This window comes from Microcebus murinus, chromosome 14, assembly GCF_040939455.1.
Source record: "Microcebus murinus isolate Inina chromosome 14, M.murinus_Inina_mat1.0, whole genome shotgun sequence".
Classification (NCBI taxonomy): domain Eukaryota; kingdom Metazoa; phylum Chordata; class Mammalia; order Primates; family Cheirogaleidae; genus Microcebus; species Microcebus murinus.
Genome location: NC_134117.1, coordinates 22536883 through 22560132, shown reverse-complemented (window position 1 = coordinate 22560132; position 23250 = coordinate 22536883). Strand labels below are relative to the sequence as shown.

At 41.5% G+C, this 23250-nt stretch overlaps 1 protein-coding gene across 1 annotated transcript in view; it reads left to right on the top strand.

Annotated features, from left to right (window-relative positions):
* The first annotated feature begins 6884 nt into the window (after positions 1–6884).
* CFAP58 (cilia and flagella associated protein 58) overlaps positions 6885–23250 on the top strand; it is a 91235-nt gene continuing 74869 nt past the window's right edge. Inside the window, exons 1-7 of the mRNA XM_012770738.2 lie at positions 6885–7059; positions 12141–12422; positions 14482–14630; positions 17179–17335; positions 18166–18360; positions 20756–20893; positions 22851–23010. Of these exons, the coding sequence (XP_012626192.1) occupies positions 7051–7059; positions 12141–12422; positions 14482–14630; positions 17179–17335; positions 18166–18360; positions 20756–20893; positions 22851–23010 (1090 nt within the window). The 5' untranslated portion in view covers positions 6885–7050. The remainder of the gene's footprint in view (positions 7060–12140; positions 12423–14481; positions 14631–17178; positions 17336–18165; positions 18361–20755; positions 20894–22850; positions 23011–23250) is intronic.

Genomic DNA, 23250 nt, shown 5'->3' with positions numbered 1-23250 from the left:
TGCAGTGTATTAACAGAGGGATGCTCAGGTTTTTCTAGCTGCACAGAGAAGTGTCTAACTGGGAAGACTTCTTGGAGGAGGGGACACAGAGCTGACTCTTGAAAGAGCTAACTTGACAAAGTAGAAGCCATAGGATATTCCAGACAAAGGACCAGCATATGTAAAGTCTAGAGATGTTTGAAAATAGAGCACTTTCAGGGGATAATAGAGATAAGAGTATTGACTCACCACCAAAGATATTTTGTGCCTTGATTTAAAAATTTTTTTCTTTATTCACTTATTGACTTATTCATTCATTCATTTGTAGTGGAAATAGGTTGTATGGAGCCACTCAGTCCTTTTAACCAATTTGGTCAGCTGGTTGGTTTGTACAAGTCCTTACCAGTCCTGTGTAGGACATCAAACTGCAGCCTTGGCTACTTGGGCAAGAAGGACCAACTGCATGATCTCGCCTAACCAGTTGTACCCCAAATTAATCTGACTGGGAAGAGAGGAGTTGCTGTTAAGCCAATAAAATTCAGGGCAGGTAAGATAACTGGGTGGTTATGACACTATTATCTCCTTCTCCTTGTAAAAATGATCACCTGCCATGGCTGCTCCTTCTCTGCTTCCATCTGGCACTGACCTTTCAGTCTTCCTAATAAATCTGCCTGGGCTTCGTTGCCTCCTCAGGTATCAAGAGGGGAGTTTGTCTGGAGACCCTTTGGGAACCGATGTCAAATGCTCAACAAATGTTCTGTTAAGTTAGGTCTGCAGCAGGCTGGGAAAGGAGAAGATTAAAGGAATAAAATATGTCCCAAACAGTCTTAGAGAGCACTAGCCAGCTGGGGACTCTGCTCTGTCATCTAAGGTGACCACAGGGTCAGCTGATAAATGATAACAATTTTCTATAACACGTGGGCTTTTAATCTTCCCAACAGCTCAGAGGAGAAATGTTAGATATGATGACAGGAGCAGTTTTTACCGTGCCATTAGGGGCCCCAAATGTAGTTTTTAGGTTCTGTGGACACTAAATCCAGTGATGCCACAAGCGTGCCTGTGCAAACAGCATCTGTGTTTGTCAGGGCTTTTTATTTTTTTTGGTATGAGCAATGAAAGCTCACTTCATCTAGCTTAAACAAATAAGGTGATTTTTTTAGGAGGATATAACGTTTCTAGCAGAACCCAAGAGAGCAGGTGTTGCTGGGCCTCCCCAGGAACTGTTAACCAGGATCCCAGGATCCAAAAGGCATCAGCAGTCAAGGAAGAAGCCTCCTCCTTCATCTTTACTTCCCTCCTTTGGGTCTGTGGCACCCCCCTCCTCATTCATAGTTTTATTCTTCTCCAGACACAGCCTGCTCTTCTCTGCCTCTCCCTGGCTTCATGTGCTCAGACCCAGGCTCCAGCAATGACTGACTTGCAACTCTTGGTCCCAGGAAAAGTCTACATTCCCAGGAAAAATAATAAAATTGGCTGCACGTGGGTCAGGTTTTTCACTCTTGACCCGTTTGCCTATGTCTCTGGGGGACCAGGTAGAGCCACCTAGGACACTGTGGCTTCAGGGAGGCGCATACTTCTGTGTGGGAATTACTAGTCTCAGAGAAGGAGATTGTGGATTGTGCGGACTCCCCCAAAATAGCCTTTGGGACCTCTCTGATCGGTAAGAGGAGTAGGTTTCTTTTAGGGCACAGTTGCTTTGCATTACAGCCTGGGGATTTACATAGAGGGCTGCAAATCAGTGTTTCTTTCTGCTTTTTTTGCAGGTTCACTTTCACATCCTCACCGGGTGTTGAAGAGGTGAGCACTGTGTGCGTAACACTGTTCTTATTCCTGTGTTACAGCACTCAGCCGAGAAGTCCTAGGAGGGGACTGATAAGACGCAATTATATCCAGGTTTATGTAAGGAGCTTTGCAGAGGTATTACAGCTCTCAATCATATATTTGAGTTATCTGGCAGGACAAATGGATGTGTCCTTGGCTTTCCCTGGTCCTTGAGTTTGTAGCCACTTCTCTGCTATTCTTCCCAGGCTCTCTACCATTCACCCATGCCCTCTTACCAACATTAATGTCCACTGGTCCCTGAGAGGGACCTCACCCTTCCTATGGCATGGTTTTTGCAATCTTGCTTTGGTATTTGCTTAGTGCCATTTCCTATACTTGGGATTCCTTTTATTTTCTTCCATGTCTCTGACTGGTATGTATCATTTGAAGTCAAGTTCAAGATCCATGTCTACCCTGCACTTTTCCCTAATATGCCATTGTCCACTGGTCTTCCTTATTTTAGACCTCATTCAATAGTGATTCACTCAATAGTTATTTGTTAGGCAGAGTGCTGGCCCGTTGTATTAGTTTGCTAGGGCTGCTATAACAATGTATCACAGGCTGGTTAGCTTATGAAACAAAAATTTATTTCCTCACAGTTCTAGAAGCTAGAAGTCTAAGATCAAGGTATTGGCAGGTTTTAATTCTTTTGGGGCCTCTCTTTGACTGGCAGATGGCCTCCTGTGTGCACACTTTCCTGGTATCTCTTTGTGTGTCCAATTTCCTTTTCTTATAAGGACACCAGGTGGATTGGATTAGGACCTATCCCAATGACCTTATTTTAAATTAATCACCTTAAAGGGCCTATCTCCAAATACAGTCACATTCTAAAATATGGGGGCTTAGGGCTTCAACATGTGAACTTGGGTGGGAGGACACAGTAAGTTAGCCCATAACACCAGTGGAGACATGACTGAAGAAGACATATGTGATCCTTGTCCTCTTGTTGTTTGACAGCCTGGGAGGGAAGACAAATATTAAACAGCCATTTATGTGAATAGGTCATTAATGACCATCATGGGATGGTCCAAGATGTAGGATGCAGTACTTGTCAAAGTAGTCTGGTGTCGGGGGACTGGTCAGGAAAGATCTCCCTGAGAACATGAGATCTTAAGGAAGGTGGGATGGGGGCTAGCCAAGTGAAGAGGGGGATGCCAGATAGTGGGAAAGAGCAAGACATATTCCAGGAACTGAAAGAAGCTCCTGTAACAAGGAGTGAGTGGTGGGAGAAGGCACCGGAAGGTCAGAAGGACCAGATTACACAGCACCTTATGTCCTTACACCCTCCCTTCAGCGCTTACTACATCCTGCCTTGGACTGTTTTTAAAAAATCTTTGGTGGAGGAGGGTTAGCATGCATGTTTTGTTTCCCCTTATGCCCCTTGCTGGAGGAGATCCTATTTGTATTCTCCTTTTGTATTTTCTCCCCACAGTACACAGCACAGGGCTAAGCATATAGTAGGTACTCAAGAAATAAAGTGGGTATAATGAGACATGAAATTAATAGAAGCACTCTCATTTGTCTAACTTTAGAGGCTGATGCGATCTTGGTGGGTATTTTTCCTAGAGGTGCTGAAAGGTGAGGACTTTTGGTAATATAATGCCACCTAGTGCTTCTTTTTATTACAACAACACAGGGGAGCAGGGTGATGACTAGTCTTTTGTCATCCAGAAAACTGGAAATCAAACATTTTGTTTCACCGGCATAAATTGATTTTTCCAACCGCTCATCCTTTCATTCATCTGTGCTGATGTCCACCTGCATCTCGTTCCTATGAAGTGAACATGTCACGTGCCTTTCCACCTCCTTGTGGTCCCCTGATTGTCCCAGCTCAGGTCTTTTGGCCCCCATATAAATATAATGAATGCTCTCAGATATCAGTGTCTAGATTCCCTGAGCTCCCATACTGCTTTCTGTTGACATGGCACTTACTAAATGACACCACCATATTGTGTTAGCATTAATTGTAGGTGTTCCTTTCTTTCTTTCCCCCAATGCAGATTATAAATGCAAAGGGCAGTAACTCTGCAGTGATAACCTAGGTGATTCGGTCAGCCTTGTGTCTACCATGTAGTAGGTACTTTACAAAAGGGTTTGCTGGATTGAATTGCTGTCACCTTGGCAGGTCACCTGATTGTGATCCTTTAGGAGATTCCTAGAAAATGGGAAGACACAAAGCCCCACAGTTGACACCAAAGCAAGATATAGGAGGCCAAGGCTCTCTAGGTCTTTCTGTTTGCTGCGTACCTTCAGGAGTATTATGGAGTCTCTCTTGTTCCTGGTGAGCCCACAACCTGATAGTCTCAATGTGCAATCAGGTTTTCCTGTAAACACACAAAGCAGCCTGAATTGTGCTGCCTGCCCCAACTCCAGCCCATTTCTAATTGCTTGGCTTGCAGTTTGATTCGGCCTACTTCTCCAGCTCATTTGTCAGTCCTGCAACCACCCCCATGCACATCACATTATGACTCAGCCACATTTCCCCCCTTTTGCCCACCAACTATACAATCTCAGATCATGGATGAGATGCCATTGTACATATGTCAATTTTCTCTGAATTAATTCATCAATCCAATGCTGTTCCAATTAAAATTTATCATGAGAAACTTGGTAAACTTACTCGAAAAATTATATGGAAGGATAAAGGTCCATGAATAGCCAAAGCAATTTTGACACATAAGAAGCAGGAATAGGGGACTTGCCCCTCAACCATGATAACTAACTACAAAGCCATAGTAATAAAACCTTGTGGTACTAGCACAGGAACAAACCAGAGGGCTCAGAGCATACCCATGTATATGTGGGAACTTTCCTAAACTAATTGGGAAGGAATAGACTGTTTATTAATAACATAGGGTGTTGGAAAATTTGCTCACTCCATGGGAAAAAATACAGGCAGATCCCTATCTCACACTACAAAAGTATATACAAAGGCGAACTACAGATGGATTAGATAATTGAAGGTAAGAAAGTAAAACTATGAAGCTCATAGAAGAAAATGATGGAAAATACTTTTATGACCTTGGGGAGTTGAAAAGGACTAAATCATACCAGAAAAGCAAATAAAAAGTTAAAGAAAAAGAAAAGAAAGAAAAAAAAGATAAAGGGCCACAGTATCAAAATTAAGTATTATTGTTTCATGAAGGACATAAAGGTAAAGTTTCCAGTCTTTGAAAGCTGATTAATGTTAGGACTTTACAGAAATATCTTGCAAATCAAAAACAGAAAGAAAAAGAAAAATAGAAATATAGGCTATGTCTCTTTCCTGTGTTAAATAATAAAAAAAAAAAAAGAAATATAGGCTATGAATAGGCAATTCACAGTAGGGAACCCCAAGTGGCCTGTGAATGCATGAAGAAATGCTCAATTTTACTAGTTGTTACAGAAGTGAAAATGAAAGCAAAAATGTACAGATACTACTTTCATCATATTGACAGAAATTAGAAAATTGGACAATTAGATGAGTCAGTATTTGTATTATAAAGCACTTAGAATAGTATCTGGTTCTTAGTAAACACTATATGAGTGTTTATGAATAAATAAACTAATACATGCTGGAAAGGATGGAAGTCTGGGACAAAAACCTTGTACAACACACTGGAGTGTAGTATAGAGCAGTAATTCTGGTACACAATCTTACAGTACAATACTTCCACAGAGTTTCCACTAGGCTATTAGGCATCTTTGTGCAGTTGGAAAACAGTGTTCACTCTGGGCAGATGAGTCTGAAAAAGGCATACCATCTAGATAGTCACAGCATTCTAGGTTCATGGCTTGGCTAGGGAACAGAGCTTTTGTGGGAATAAAAAGGACACATCTTCCTCCAGCAGGACACATAACATGGGAAAGGGAGTTGAGGTTGTTTTTCAGCCCTTATTGGCCCCTTGGCTGGAATCTTTGTGCAGGACACAGCTGCATAACCGAATGTGATGGCCTCATGCCTCCCCTATGACTTTAACAATCTCACTCCTTGGTGTATGTTTCAGAGGAATTTGCACACAGGTCCATAAGGGACCACAGACAAGGATGATCATGGCCCCATTGTTTGCAGTACTGGAGAGATGGAGGCAGCCTTGTTATCCACCAGTTGGGGAATGGGAGTAAAATGTGATAGATGCCCCATATGAAATGCTGTGCAGCAACCAGAAGCAATGAACTAGGATTTCCATACCATCTGCAACAAGGACAAATCTTTTAAAAGAATGTTGAGTGAAAAAAGTAGAAAAAAAGGTAATCTCTAAAGTCTAATGTCATTATTAAAATTAAAAAAAAATACCTGATAGAAATGCTATACATTTTTCAAAAATACATGTGGAAGCACAGTAGCCTGAAGTCCTAAGGAAGTGGAGGGGGAGGGGAGAGGGGAGACGGAGAGGGAGGAAATGGCATGATGAAGGGATGTGAACAGTGCAGAGGAGACAAGGGACAGCTGGAATAGGGGTGAGGGCACTATGGTGCTGAGAGAAGACGGGACCAGGGCTGGCGTCACTGGCGTGAGAACTATTCAGTTGCACAGGAGTGAGAGAGAGAGAAGAATTGATTTTGGGAGGGTAGCCCCAGGTGAACGGGAGCTTTTTGCGATGTGGCGCTACATAAATTTTTCCAAGGTGCCTTAACCTCTGCACCCTGTTCTTCTCATCCTTATGACTAAACCTTTTGAAGGCGGACCTGAGTCTTCTCTAACTTAGTTTTCCCTCCGTGTCTGGCGCACAGTGGCTGCTTTACAGGGTTAAAATGACCGGAACTGAGATTGTTCCTCGCTGTCACAGAGGGCAGAGGGTAGCTGCCGGTCCTGCTCTAATCCGGAACCCTCTGGTCCACATTTCCTTCTGGGCGTTCGTCCTTGGCTCCCCATCTCTGGTTCCCAGTGATCCCCCACCACCCTTTCTGGGTTGCCTCTCCCCAGAGACTCTTACCTTGGGACTCCGCCCAGCCTCCAGAGGCACCGCCCCCTTATCTCATTGGCCCCGCCCCATTGAGGATATATTTGCATATTTCTCTGGGGAGCACCGCCCAGGTGACCGCAGAAGCTCCTCCCGTTCGAATTTCTGCAAGCGCCCCTAGAGGGCGTGGCGGTTGCCAGGCGACAGGAGGACGCGCCGAGCGCCGGGTTTCGCCCGGGGCGGGCGGTAGAGACAGCGTGTCGCCGCTTTTGACGCTGGGAGTAGTGCACAGCCCCTTCCCCAGTCTCCGGCCCGGTTTCTGCGATCTCCATAGCAGCCTCTGAGGCCGCCCCCAGAGAGCGTCGGGATGGCGGAGGTCAGGAGTCAGCGCCCCTCTCTGTCGCCCCTCGCTTGACCCCTCCCCATTGTCCCTCTCCTACTGTCACATACACTGATTCCAATATTTCCTCCATCAGCATCCTAGCCCCACCTGCGCCTGCACTTCCCCACCTTTCTCCCCTTTCTCATTACCTTCTGTGCTTCCTTCAACTGGGTGGACACTCCCCGCCCCCACTATTTCACTGGCGCTGTGCTAAGCTCGGTAGGACATCTGTGAGTTCCCAAAGCCACACATGACATGCACCCACCCCTAGATTTTGAACAGTGAGGTGATACCATAAGAGGTTCACACTGAAATATTGGCCAGGTCTCACCTGAGTGGGGAAGCCTGGACAAAAGCTCCATAGATACCCACTGTCAGCCCTATTCACTGGCTCTTGTCCACCTATATCACACCTTGATTCCCTAATATGGTCACCTGCTGTCACACTCCTCATTAAGGCTGGTCAGCCCATCACCACTGCCCTGTGTGGTCACTGACCCCTGTGTGAACATGCTGTAGCCTCGCTTCACTCCCTCTTATAGTACACACCATCTTCAGCTGGCACAATAAGGGGTCATTTCTGCAACTCTTCAATGACCCCCTGATGTCCATTAGCCCCCTCATTTATAACCTTAACAGCCTTGGGTCCCTGTCATCACTTGCCATTCACAGTCCCTATCCCCTGTGGCCCTACCCAAATCCTTCATGGCCCCACTAAAGCCCTCCTCCCCTCCCCCATTCCAAGGTCAGTCCCAGCCAGGACCAGCCACATGATTTTTCAAGGCCTGGTGCAAAATGAAAACACAGAGCATCTTCAAAAATCATTAAGACAGGACAACAGAGCATTCAACCAAGGGTGGGGCCCTTCTGAGCAAGGGGCCTTGTGCAACTGAATAGGTCTCACATCCATGAGGCCAGTTCTAGTCCCATCTTCTCTCGGCACCATCGTGCCCCCACCCTTCTTCCAGCTGCTCCCTTGTCTCCTCTGCACCGTTCACATCCCATGATCATTCCGTTTCCTCCACTTCTACTGTCCCTTTATAAAGTCCATCTTCCTATGATCAGCAGTTCCTTCCTTTCCTTATCATAAAGTCCCTTTCAAATCCCTGGGCTCCATCACCCCATCTGTCTCTGACATCCATGTTGCTGTGGCCACATCTCTTCTCCTGTTACCCATGCTCATTCATATATCTTTTCTTCCCATTTTCTCCTCTTATGCCTTCTAGTTCTTTATTTTTTCTATTATTTGCTTTAGCGTGTTTCCTCCTCTTCTCCCCCATTAATCATCTTGATTTCATTCATTCTTCATTCTCCATATATAAGCCCCAGACACCAACACTATGGACTAATGATTTCCCAGTTTCCCTTTCCTTTTTTATCTCCTCTCATTTCTTCCTTTCTCCTACTTCTCTTCTCACTTGACCTCAGCCAACATTTCCTTGCTTCTGCTTTCACAATTCTCTATTTTCACTCTGGCCTCATCTTATACTGCAGCTCTCTTTTCCTTTTTTCTTTTCCTTCTCTCCACTAATTGGTATTCCCAGCACCTAAAACAGTGAGTGTCTGGCACATAGCAAACACTCAATGGATAGGTGATAGAATATAGCAGTGCCATAGTTCCTCTCTGATCAGTTCTTGTTCACACCATGCTTTCCACATAGATCCCATTATATACCATAACAGTGTAGATACTGTTTATTGGTCACAGCTAAGAGATTATTTTTGCTTTGCTTTCAATGCTAGTACACTGTTTAATGACAATACGAACAAATCTCTTTTGTTCATAAAAGTTTCTTTAAAACTTTTCTCTCTTTGGTGTTTTTCTCATTCCTGTACTAAGAGCCAGGTATACAGGGAAATCCTGGTCTGCAAACAAATCACTAGGCTGGTGATCAAGTGTTGACATTAATACCATTTACAGAGATGGAACTGAGAACATTGTTGTGATAAATGTTTGTGTGTGCTTATGTTTAGCATCAACAAGGGAGAAGCACAGAGCAGCAGCAGCACCATATTTCCTTAATGGGATTTTTTTCCTCCTTTGTGGGATTACTACTTTGTGGTCTTTCCAATAATCTGCTATTAGTAAGGAAGAAAAACCTCTGTTGAATTTAAAATTAGTACTAAAGTTGCTATACAAAATGTTATAGATATGCTTGTGACTCTGCATCTGTTTTGATCTCCAAAGATTGTGTTTTGCTTGCATGTCATCTTTAGAGATTTAATTAATAGTAGGTATGAGTGTTTTTGAAAAACAAAAATATGTAGACTTTCTCTGTATCGGGCAAGATAGGCTTGTCAAAACAGCAGGTAAAATAGACTACTTACTCAAATTCTTCAGGGTGAATTGGAATTTTACTTTATTATTGGGAATAGAGATTGTCTTAGTTGGTTTTTTTAAATTAGCAACAGAGTGTTCATGTCAAAGCCCTTTTTAGCGTAGAATATCAAAGCATAATATTGCAAACATAATTAAAGCTTTGCAGACCTTATCAGTCCTTTGCTCAAAAGTCTTGAGTGGTTCCCTGTGGCCTGCAGAATAATGCAGAATAATCCATACTCCCTAGAACACCATTCAGTCCCTCCACAGTCTGCCCCTAACTCCATGGCTAGTCTTCTCCTTCCAGCTCTCTTTCAAACCTCTTCAGCTGCCTTGGATGCTTGCGTCGTCCTGAGCCTTTGCCCAAGGTTTTCTATCTGCTGGGAATGCCCTTTTTCTTCATATTCACCTGTGAAAATTCCACTCTTCCTTCTGGGCCTACTCAAATGCCATTTCCTTTATGAAATTTGTTTTATTCTTGCTGCTGGGAGTCATTTTCTCTTCCTGTGTATTCTTACAGAACTTTGAGTTTATTTGGCAGGGACCAAATTCTATATTTTCATTACCTGCATACATACTCCAGCGGCAATTAAAGTATAAATTCCTTGTGGGTGGACTGTTATTCCTTATCTTGGTATCTTACTCCATCACAGAATTTACACATAGCAGGTGTTCAATAAATATTTGCTAAATGAATGAATAAATATATTAACCATGCCATTTCTTTTTTATCACTGTGTTTTACCTAACAAGAAGTAGGTGTATTTGTTTGCTAGAGCAGCTGTAACAAAATACTACAAACTGTGTGTCTTAAAACAGCAGAAATTGGCCGGGCGCGGTGGCTCACGCCTGTAATCCTAGCACTCTGGGAGGCCGAGGCGGGCGGATTGCTCGAGGTTGGGAGTTCGAAACCATCCTGAGCGAGACCCCGTCTCTACTAAAAATAGAAAGAAATTAATTGACCAACTAAAAATATATATATATACAAAAAATTAGCCGGGCATGGTGGCGCATGCCTGTAGTCCCAGCTACTTGGGAGGCTGAGGCAGGAGGATCGCTTGAGCCCAGGAGTTTGAGGTTGCTGTGAGCTAGGCTGATGCCACGGCACTCACTCTAGCCAGGGCAACAAAAGTGAGACTCTGTCCCAAAAAAAAAAAAAAAACAAAAAAAAAAACACAGCAGAAATTTATTGTTTCATGGTTCTGGAGGCTAGAAGCCCAAAACCAAGGTGGTGGCAGGGTCATGCTCTCTCTGAGAGTCTGAGTGTGATTCTTCCTTGCCTCTTCCTTAGCTTCTGAGAGTGGCTGCCAATCCTTAGCTTTCCTTGGATTGCAGCTGCATCAGTCCAATCTCTGCCTCCATTTTCATGTTCTCCCTGTGTGTGTATCTATCTGTGTCCAGAATTTTCCTTTTTGTAAGGACACCAATCATATTGGATTAGGTCCCACCTTACTCTAGTCTGACCTCATCTTAATTGATTATATGCACAATGACTCTATTTCCAAATGAAGTGAGATTCACAGGGTTAGGACTTCAGCATACCTTTCTGGGGGACACAGTTCAACCCCTAGCTATGAGGAGTAAATTAAACTCCCTATATGACTAACTCCTGGATTCTCATCTAAGCCATAGCCAGATTTGCTTGAATTACATCTATATGTTTGGGATTATATTTTTAAATAATTTGTTGCCCAGTTAATCATGGAAAGCAAATGCTTTAGAAAAGGCCCATAGGCACTGCATAGGGGCATTTCAGTAGACTGATGGGGATGACCTAGCCTGATTTTTTTAAGGGATAAAAATGATGGAATCTCTTTTGGGGGAAACATTTCATCTTTCAGGTGGGTTTCACTGTGAGTATATGCGATTTCATGATATCTATGCCAATATCTCCCTTTGTCCGACCTAAATATGCCATGGCTCCCGTCTGCAGTCCTGGGGGTAAGGAGCAGGACTCAATGAAAAGAGATCAGGGTTTGGAATAATCATAAAAGCTGGCCGGGCGCTGTGGCTCACGCCTGTAATCCTAGCTCTTGGGAGGCCGAGGCGGGCGGATTGCTCAAGGTCAGGAGTTCAAAACCAGCCTGAGCAAGAGCGAGACCCCGTCTCTAGTATAAATAGAAAAAAATTAATTGGCCAACTGATATATATATAAAAAATTAGCCGGGCATGGTGGCGCATGCCTGTAGTCCCAGCTACCCGGGAGGCTGAGGCAGAAGGATCACTCGAGCCCAGGAGTTTGAGGTTGCTGTGAGCTAGGCTGACGCCACGGCACTCACTCTAGCCTGGACAACAAAGCGAGACTCTGTCTCAAAAAAAAAAAAAAAAAAAAAAAAAAAGCTGTCAAAATTCATTGAGTACCTACTCTTTGCTGGGCACCTGGCTAAATGTTTAACCTTAATGATCCCATTTAATCTAATCCTTAGCAACATCATGTGGAAGAAATACTATTACCTTAATGCATATATATTCTGAATATAATATATCCCAGTGCATATATATCTAATACATATGTAATGTGTATGAATATATATATACATAATGTATGTATGTACATATATATTATATATATATGAAGAATGCATCAGGGGTTGAAGATGGACTCTTCCCACCATATAGCTTAATTATTCTGCCTCTCAGTGGCTTTTATTTTGCTTGTATGAAGGCCTTTTGTTCAGGGATAATAGCAGTAACTCCTTGATAGTAACGGCGTGAATGTTGCAGTGCCCATTCCCATCCCTGCTCTTTTACACAGGAAAAAAATGAAAAGCTAGTGATGGAAGAAACTGCATTTGAAGAAATTGAAAAGGATTTTCATGAGGTTCTCAGTGAACTATCAGGAGACAAAAGTCTGGAAAAATTTAGGGTTGAATATGAGAAGCTTCATGCCATCATGAAAAAGTCTTATGACAATGAAAAGCGTCTGATGGCCAAATGCAGAGAGCTAAATGCAGAGATCGTGGTCAATTCCGCGAAGGTCGCCACTGCCCTGAAGCTCTCTCAGGATGATCAGACAACCATCGCATCCCTGAAGAAGGTCAGTGATCTTCTAGAAATGGAACAAACCTGAATTTAAAGCAGCATTCTTTCATTATATTGACAGCTCTAGGCTGATAGTAAATGAGTTATTAGGTAAAAATGTACGACCTGTATATTCACTAAGCCTAAGGAATACTGTTCATTTAGAAAAAATAATTGGCCTAGGTGATTTACACCATGCAGAAAATAATTACACCATGCAGAAAAGAAACCAAACCTTACTGGTTTGGTTTCTGGGATGGCAAAAAGACTTAGAGGTAAGTAAATACACTTTTAGGGATCTCAACATGTCTGGTTTGATTTGATGCAAAATGAGTAATTAAATATCTCATGATGATAGCTTATTAAAGATATTTTCATACTTCTAGTTTTCCCCCTGTTTTGGGAGAGATTGCCTTGAGAATTCCTAGATAGTAATTTTCATGACCTTTCTACCTGACACCTGTGTGCTTCCTACCTGATCCTCCTAATTTCTCAAATAGGAGACCAGGGATTCAGCCTGTGGGGACATTGAGGAAGCATGGCTTTGTTTTGCATTGTATTGTTTCATTCTCAAGTGTGTTGCATTGGTTTGAAGTTAAAAACAAATATTCTTTGTTGATCTCAGGGTGATAAGATGTTGAAACATATTAATTAAAACTTTATAATTAATCTATAGTTAAAGTCCTAGTCATGAGAAATAATTTATAAACTTTTTAGATAATTCCCTTGATATCATGCATTCAGATGTCACCCAATTCAAATTAATTTTCATGACCAGTACAAAATATGGCTTATCTGTTTTCTTAGAAACTACTCTTTTTTTTGTGTCATTTTTTTCTCTATTGTCATTTTCTTCTTCTAGTTGCTGAAAAACCAACATAAGAAGGCTTTAGTTCATTTTATGATGGGAAAAAACACTGTTTTAAATTTAAAAACTGTAAATAGAAGTCATGAATTGATTAAAATATAATTGGTGAAATTGATTTAGATAAAACTTTATGTAATCGCATTTTAATTTGAATATCCTTCATTGTTTTGTCAAAAATAGTACATACGGTTGATATATAAGAACATATCCCACAAATTCATATTCCGTTTTGAATCACTAAATTATGTGCTGTTGTTACCCAAGAGTAATCTCTTTGTCTCATGTAATAGTGAGCATTAATTTATTAAATTAAGTATACTCTTTTTACCAATTTTATATTCCTTGTCAACGTTCAAAGTGGAGTATTTTCACCTAATGCTTATAGGTTCTTATCTGTATAAACCCACATTACAGTTGACAAAATTTTGCAAGAATGTTAAGTGGTGGGCTGAAACTCAAGGCTATTGCAACTCTTAACTGTGTTACTTGAATGGCTGTGATTCACTTTAAGTATTTATGTTAATATTCTATATCACATTTCATAACAGTAAGGAAGCCAAAGCTGCATGAGTCATTGTTTCCATTCCCTGCTACAGATTTTGTTTTTCCCCTATAAGCATTTGATGAGAAGGCCTGGGTTTGGGTTTCTGAAAATGGGAATTACCAAGGTTATTGTGCACAATTAGGTAACAGGGGAGAACAGGATGGCTGTGGATTGTTCTAGAGCTCACATTGTTATCCAGGAGCTCACTTGGGACCTGAGGACAAATACCTTTTTTATTTGCAAATCTATCAGGAGGTTCAATTCAATCTATCAATTTAGGGCTTGGGTCTCTGATCATTCCTTATATGATAAAACTTATTTTAAAAAAATATCTGGACTTGGAAAGCACATAAACTTTTATTTTTAATTTTGCAAACCTTGTAACTAACTATGTGAACTTTGTGGCCACACTCACCTACACAAGAAAAAAGCACACTTTACCAATCCCGCTCCTTAAATGGACTGTTCACTATTGACTAGCTCACGTTGAACAATTCAATAAGTCAATACGCATATATGCATAATGTATAATGTATAGTATATCATATTCTCTCCCCATAAATTGCTACTACACTATAGTCACAGTGTTATTCTACTTGCTAGTTTACCTTGCATCTGGAACCAAGTTTGGTTTTTCTCACTGATATCCCATGGCCCATCCAGGAAATTGAAAAGGCCTGGAAGATGGTGGACGCAGCCTATGATAAGGAGCAGAAGGCGAAGGAGACGATTCTTGCCCTGAAAGAGGAAATAGTGAACCTGACCAAGCTAGTCGAGCAGGGGTCTGGACTGTCACTGGACCAGGATAGCAAGTAGGTCATAGACTTCCTGATGCATGTTGAACTTGTCTCTGCAGAGGCTTTCAGCAGACAGCCTGGGGCTTGCCAGTGTCTTCATGAACGTTCTCTGTGATACAAAACTCTTCTTTCTTCAGTTCCCAGAGGTTGCCTTCTGTCTATTGCTATATTCTTTAATATTTCCTTTCTCCACACCCAAGAACTTCTAATCTGTGGTTATGTTAAACTTCTGGCTTTATAGGCATCAGTGTTATAGTTTCAAAATAAGTACATATTTCAGGTTTACTTCTCTCAAACTTGTGTAGAATGGAACTGGCTGCCCCTCTGCCCAGAGTTCCAGCCCCCCCAAGATTAGTCTCAACACCACTCCCCTGCCCCCCATTCTAGGCCCGAAAACAGAGCAGCTTTTCAACCCTGCCGCTCCATCTTTAAAGCTCTGTCTGTTGACTCAGTCTTCTAAGCATCACCTTTCCCTCCTTCCTGTCTCCAGTGCTACCGTCTTGGTTCATTCCCTGTGTTTTCTACTGGTTTTGGCAGTGGCCTCCTAACTGGTCTCCCTGCCTGCAGGAGTCATCTCCCACTTTATTCTTTCATTGCTACCAGATCCATGTTTCTGAAACACATATGCACTTATCCCTAGCATTAACACTTTTCATTTCTACCCATACCCAAAGGATAAAGCCCAGACTTTGAGTATGTTGGTCAGAGACCTTCATGAAACTGCCCCAGTCAGCCTCTCTAGTCTTATGTCCAGCCCACCATGTTGCCCAATACTTTCATACTTTTGCACGTGCTGCCTCTATGCTCGCAATGCCTTTTGTTTTATACTCTTGGTGGTCAGCTCCTATCCATCCTTTAAGACCTATCTCAAACACCATCTTACTTTCATCACCATCAGCAGCAGTTTTCTAACCTCTTCTCCACGTCTAGACTCCAATGGCCAGGCAGAAAAATCGCTGCATTCTCTGTTTCCGTTGGACCTGACACTTAACCTCTAGTGTGGCACTGATCATATTGTGTAATATTAAAATTATTTGTGGATGTGCTTCTCTACTTATTAGGCTGTGAATGCCCCAAGAAAGACACCTTAATATCACTTCCAGGAGTTTAGCCCTGGGCAGGGCATGCAAAACATCACATCAATTAAGAATCAGGAGTGAGCACACACTTCTTGGGCATCCTTAACCAAATCTAATGTTGCTCTCTTGTTTTCTTATGCTTTTTTGATGCACCGATCCAACATTGACAGATAGTCCTAAGTACCAGAGTTGTGGGGAGGGACTAGGAAAAACAAACAGAAAATGTGATCCCTATAGTGATGGATTCTATCTTCTTATGGAGGAAGTCCAGCATATTTAGAGCAACTGCTAAAGAGCAATGTGAGGGAACTGATTCAGATAGGGCGTGTTTGTAATGAGCATTGGAGGAAGGTGAAGAGGGGGACTGAAGAAGTTCTCCAGCCCATAATTTTACCTTTAACAACGTGCCCAGGTGTAAGCTGTCTGTCTTCATTGTAATCTTAGAATTTGAGGTTTTTGTTTCTGGAGAAGAGCTTGAGTGCTGGTTTGAAGATTCCTCATTAAACCTTATATAAACATTTATGTTACATCAGAGGTTTTGGTAAATAAAGTTTGTCAGATTACTGTTTTGAGCAGTTTGAGAGCTGTCAGCTGCAAGGGTCTGCAGTGCGAGTTCTCCTCTGCTCTCTCTGCTCTAAGAGCTGTCTTGCTCTTAGACTCATCGGCCGCAGCGGTTGTATCAGACACAGAGTGCCCACTCGCAAAGTGCCAATTCTGCAGAAAGTCATGCCAAATCATATAGAATGGCTTTTGAAATTCAGAGGTAACTGGTTTACAATTCAAATCAATGAATATTATCATACACTCTCCAAAAACAGGCATCATGAGTGATTTTCCAAATTTTGTTCTTGGGAACGTTTTATCTGGGCTGCATCCCTTTGGGAGAAACTAATCTCTTTGGGTAAATTGAGAGAAAATTGGCAATGCATATCATTTGCTTATGTTTATGCTTCAATCTGCACTTCATAGCTGTGATCATAGACCTCCAGTGGAGTGGATATATTAAACAATTTTTAAATCAGCATATCTTTAGGATTAATTACAAGAGTTTACAATAACAATATAGTCTTATTGTAAGAATTTCAAATAATACAGAAGTGTGGAAACTATCATCTCTTCTCCCAACTTTCCACCCTAAATTTCTCAGAGATAATCGGTGACCTCACTGGTATCTATTTTTCTGGGATTCTATAAAAATGTCTATAAAACACACACACATACACACACATGAATAGACACTGTATTTTCTTAAAAGTAAAAAAAAAAAAAACTATCATACTATGCATATTATTATTGGCATTTCCTTTCAGTTAACAGCTTACAAACAGCTCCCATGTCAGGGCATCAAGATCTTCCTCTTTAAGGCCTCAATTGTGTTAATCGTTGCCCTGAAGTCTTTCCCATGAAAATGGGCTTGGAGAATGATATGAAGGACCCCTGAGCAGATGGCCATTTAGTCCGACTCCTGTGTTCTTCTTTCTTAGTATCCGAGATTTACTGAAGTACAAAGATGAAGTGACAAAAGAGAGAGACCAGCTCTTGTCAGAAGTGGTGAAATTACGAGAGGCCTTAGCTCAGATCACAGAACAGCAGCAAGAAACGGAGCGATTAAAAGAAGAGGCTGAGCAGACCATAAGTCAGGTCAGCTCCACGACAAAGGGCAAGTGAAAGAATATTTCCTTCCAGAGGATGTTCGTCCTGCCCCAGTCTCTTTCCGTCTCGTTCCTGTCTCATATTTACCCTCTTGTGTCCAGATGAAGCATCCTTGGTTCTGCTTGTTTCTCTGGTTTGTTCTCTCTCCAGAAGCATTCTCTGTCTGAGAATGTCACTAAGTTAGGGACTCTCTGCTTACAACTCTGGCTCGAGAACTTGTCCCCTTCGAAGGCCAGGGGCCCAGTATCTGGGGATGGTAGAAGTAGTTCCTCTGGCCCTTCTCCTTTATAAGAAAGCCATCTAACTGAATCCTTCTGTGCAGTTCCCAAGAGAAAAACACGAGGCTTCTCTGAACATGAGATAAGAAAAAGGCTTTTCATAGAATTTAGACATCAAGGTATACCTATAGTGTTCGGTTTAGCAACATCCAGGATCATGCAAAACACAATTTACTAATTAGGGTAGCCAGCTGCATTTTATTTAGTTCCCATTGATGGAGAACAGGATGAATCCTTTCTGGGTTTAATGTCCCTAGAACTCTGAGCGTCCATACTTAGTTGATGGGTTATACTACCCATTGTGGATTTGTTCCCCACCATCAGGGTGGACTTTTGGTGTCAAGGCCCTGAAAAACAATACAGAATATTTCTGAAAAGTTCGAACAATGGGGCTCAAGGATGTCTGTCTGACAGAGGAAATGCTACTCTGAAGTGACCGCCCTGAGAATGACAGGCCTGGGAGAGGGAGAATTTGCCTGGCTGTGAGCTGCCATGGCAAGGGGTCACATTTTTCTTCCCTGTCCTTTTTGCACCCTGTAGTATGAACAAGAAATCCAGCAACGTCAGAATGAAGCTTCGCGGGAGTCTCGGAAGAAGGAAAAGATAGAGAAAGAGCTCAAACAGATTCAGGTGGACATGGACAGCAAGCAGGCAGAGATGAAGGCCCTGCAGCAGTACATGCACAAGAGCAAGGAGGAGCTTCAGAGGCTGGAGCAGCAGCTGAAGGAGCAGAAGGTGAGTCAGGTGTGGGTTATACTGGGCGCCATTGCAGAAAAACTGAGAAAAACCAAGAATGGCACCTTTGTTCATGGCCCACTTGCACATTTTGCATTTTCTTGGAAAGCAGCAAACTCTCTTCACCACTGATGTTGGTTACATAACACTGCAATTTGGTCTTTGAGCAGCTCTTTTAAGGCAGTTATGCCCTCCCTTTTCCCCCAGCTCCAACAGGTTAATTAATTTCTTTTTAACCTTTTATTGCTTTAGTAATATACACAGAGAAAAGTGTATGTGGCACAAGTGTGCAGCTTGATGAATTTTCACCACTCAAACACATCTTGGCCATCTGTACCCAGCCTGAGACATAGAACATTGCCAGCCCCCAAGAAGCCCCTATCACACCTCCCATTCATCCTTCTCCCCAAAGGCCACCTGTATCCTGAATTCTAAGCAGAGATTAGTTTTGCCTGTTTTTGTACTTTAAAGAAATGAAATATTACAGGATTTACTCTTTCTGTCTAGCTTCTACTACATTCTGTTTGTGAGATTCAGTTATGTTGTTGCCATGTAGTTATAGACCCTTGATGTCCAATATGGCAGCCACTATCTGCATGTGGCTATTTAAATCCACTGATAGAATATTAGCAGAGATAGGGAACATTTACATCATTGCAGAAAGTTCTGTTGGACAGAGCTCAGTAGACCATTCACTCTCATTGCTGTAGTATATTCCATTGGATGAGGATAACATAATTTATTTATTTATTTATTTATTTATTTTTTTGAGACAGAGTCTCGCTTTCTTGCCTAGGCTAGAGTGAGTGCCGTGGCGTCAGCCTAGCTCACAGCAACCTCAAACTCCTGGGCTCAAGTGATCCTCCTGCCTCAGCCTCCCGAGTAGCTGGGACTACAGGCACAAGCCACCATGCCCGGCTGATTTTTATATATATATATATTAGTTGGCCAATTAATTTCTTTCTATTTTTATGGTAGAGACGGGGTCTCGCTCAGGTTGGTTTTGAACTCCTGACCTTGAGCAATCCGCACGCCTCGGCCTCCCAGAGTGCTAGGATTACAGGCGTGAGCCACCGCGCCCGGCCCATAATTTATTTTTAACAGGTTTATTTTTAAGTTTCAAGTTTAGGAAACCATACTCAGCCTTTATGCACTTTTAATATGGCACTTTTAAAAAAATTAACATCCTTCCTTTTATAGTACTTTAAGGTAACACAAATATTAGTGATTTTAGTATGTCTTCTCTCATTTCTTAAAGAAGAAATTCACATAATTAAAAAGACTTTTCTTAGAAATATTTTCCCCCAGGGAGTTTGTTTCTAAAGAATTGTCAAGACATATAGCAATTTTCTACTTTTAAAAATAGATATCAGAACACATTTTTTTGTCAGTTGCTTTATTAATTTTATATAAAGCCAGAAGTCAAATAGATAATTCATAATGTACTGTCTCCAGGAGAAAACCACGAGACGTCTTTGAGCATGAAATTTAAGAGACAGGCTTTTGGACATCAGCATAAAACTATGGTGCTTTGTTTAGTAATATCCAGGACTATGTAAAACACAATTTCATTTTTAGAATAGCTAGTTACATTTTATTTAGTCCCTATTGATGGGGAGTTGGATGGATTCTTTTCATGTTTAATTTTTGCATGCATGGAAGTTATATTTTGGAGAAAGTACCTAAACTGTCTCCTCTTTCTGTTTTTTTCCTTCAGTCCATTTGCTATCCCTGCATATCACCAATATTACTCCTGTAGAAATGACTCCCCCAAGAGAGAATCCTTTGCATTTATAAAACCACATCTGCCCAGGATAGTCTAGATAGGGAAGAGGAAAATCTGGCTGACACTGAAGTCAGGCAGATATAAATCACTCCACTGCTGTTCCAAGGTTTTGACTTCAGTTGAATTAAAAGGAAATTGTCTCTGTGTTGGTGTTAGTGAACGTTTCTGTTGACGAAAATGTTGTAGGCATGTTAATGCAGGATTTGCTTCTGAAGATGTAGCTTCTGAGCCCACAGATGATAAAACCCATTTGGATCTCTGCTCATTTGCAATGATTATGGCAATTGTTGCGCATGCGAAGCCAGCCACATGGCAAACAGGCATTAAAATATTTATCCACCACCTGTGAACAAGACTTCCCAAGGCTCTCAGAAAAAAAATTCTGTTCACTGTGTTATTCATTAAAAGGCATCATTTTCTTCAGCCATTTAACATTCATCATATTTGAGTGCGTTAGTGCTTTCATCAGGGATAGAGAACAATTTCTACAAAGACAAAACAGTAGAGTTGCTGTTATCTCCCCGGGAGGTTTGTGGGGCTTCCTGTGCATATACACATGTCTTGTAATCAGATTAAAAAGCATTAACCAGCTCGTTCCACACTTTTCAGATACTGAATGAGAGAGCTGCAAAGGAACTCGAGCAGTTTCAGATGAGAAATTTTAAACTTCAGCAAGAAAACGAACAACACAGTTTGGTTTGTGAGCAACTAAGCCAGGAAAACCAGCAGAAGGCGTTGGAGCTCAAAGTAAACACCAAGAGATATATCTGTTCCCTAACTCTTCCTTCCTCTTTACCTATTAACACAAGTTTGCCTTTGTGGTTGGAGCCCTTAGTGGGATAACCTGTGTTAGCTCCACCGAGTGCTTGGACTCATCAGAGGCAAGTGCAAACCTACAGCCATTGCTTTAGCCCCAGAGGCAGAGAGTTTGGTAACTTCCATTCTTACTTATAAAATTGCAAACCTGATGATTGATCATGTGGTTATGCAAATGGTTTCCAGAGCGAGCTCAGGTGTTCATCTCTGTAATTAGTTTTGCAAGTAACCAGTTGCCCAGAGCTAGAAACCATTCATATGTGTGAGTAGCAAATAATTCAGATTATATTTTACTACTTGTATGGAGAAAGTGAGATGGGTGGGCTAGGGGCTGGACTGGGACTATTTAGTATTTACTTACAGGATTACGGAATCATGATTTTCACGTCTATCCAATATACATTTCAAGACAGTTTTCCCATCTTTTTCCTTGCCTTTACTGAACAGTGCTTGCAAATTAAGTTTGGATAACAGTTTATACTCAGATACGCCTACATGCTTAAAGGAGCAGCTTTTATGTTTATGACTTTAATTCTGACAAAATCCATATTCTCTACTCTGGTTCTGCTAGAATGCCAGGCCTAAAAGGACTGGCCTAGCACGAATAATATGTAGATTTGAGCAGTGAACCTTAACATTTTGGGATCACAGTCTCTTTTGAGAATCTGATGGAAGCGTGCACATGTACACACACTTACCTGCACATCTCGGATCTGGTGTTGCATGCATCCCAGAAATATAGGAGGTTTCCAAGAGTTTTCTGAAGTATAACGACAGGGTCTGGATAAATAACCACTGAATTGGATCATCTTGGAATTGGAAGGGGCCTTACGGTCAACTAATCTAACTCCTATAGGGTCTGAAGCTGAGGAACATTTAAAGCCGTCTAGAATGGGTTGACTTGAAACCATTCTTTATGAGAATGCAGTAAACTGAAGCATAGATGAGATGACTACTTAAGTCAAAATAACATATTAACCCTAAGCTGAAATTAGGTAAAAATACTCAGGCCGTTAATTTTCTCCTTTGATAACATGAATGGGGCATCTTGAAAGATGGACTGTTTCTGTTATCAGATCCTGAACCTTATGGGATTCGGCCTCTAGCAGTAACTTTAGGATAAAATGAACAGCTAATTTCAGTCTCCTCACTGTCATGAGCTGATATAATTGCTAACCTTTGTTTGCAGAAGAATCCCTAGCTGCTTTTCCAGTCATTTCTAATGATGAATTTAAAACAAAATTAATTTAATTTAAATTTCAAAAAATCCATAAAACTTGAAGCCCATAGACAAAAATATGGTGCATTCCTTTGCTAGGATAACTTCTTTGGTAACTTTTGCCATCATGCAGATTGCCTGTTCATACTGCCATGTCCGCCTAACTGAATCTACACCCACAGACTAACATGCTTGGAGGAAGGAGGACCCTTTCTCCAGTGTATGTAATGGGGTGACATGGGCCTTGTAGGTCCAAAAGAGTGTTTGAATATTTTATGGCATGCAAATAACCTTCTGAGAAAGGTCATTTTGTAAGTTCATGAAAATTGCTAATCAAATACAGTATTTGTATACACAATTCATGTATATTTAATACATACAACTCAGCATTCTTATCTTATTTGATTCCACAATTAGATGGTACCTTAAAACATCAGAATTCATCAGTCTTTGTATTATTTTTAGCTTATATAGCCACATATTTTATTCGGAGAATAGGGTTTTTCAATTTCTTTCAAAACCAAATAGTGCATTTTGACTTAATCTCAGAGAACAACTTTACACTGACATGGGAAGAATTTCCTTTTATTGGTTCTGAGTTTACCAGCATCCAGTCACTGGCTCTTTATTTGCTCAGTGTCCTGGTTAATTCTCTCTCACTGATCATAGGCCAAAGAGGAAGAAGTCCATCAGATGCGCCTTGACATTGGGAAGCTCAACAAAATCAGAGAACAAATCCATAGAAAACTGCACCAGATTGAAGATCAAAAGGCAGACGTCGAACAGCAAAAGGAAACCCTAAAAAATCAGATCTTGGGACTAGAGCGAGGTAAACCATTTTCCGCTTTATTAATTCACAAACGTTTTATTGGTGACTAATGTCATCAAGGCTTCATGTGTACGAACACAAACCATGCCAAATGAAATGAGTAAAACAACAGTCTGGGATAAGACTGCACCGAGAATCAGTGGAACAAAAATAAATGGCTTCTAACATCTTTTCTCTGCTAGTACTTTACTATGTGATGAACCCCTGTTTTATCCAGCTATAACTGACCGATGGAAGAAA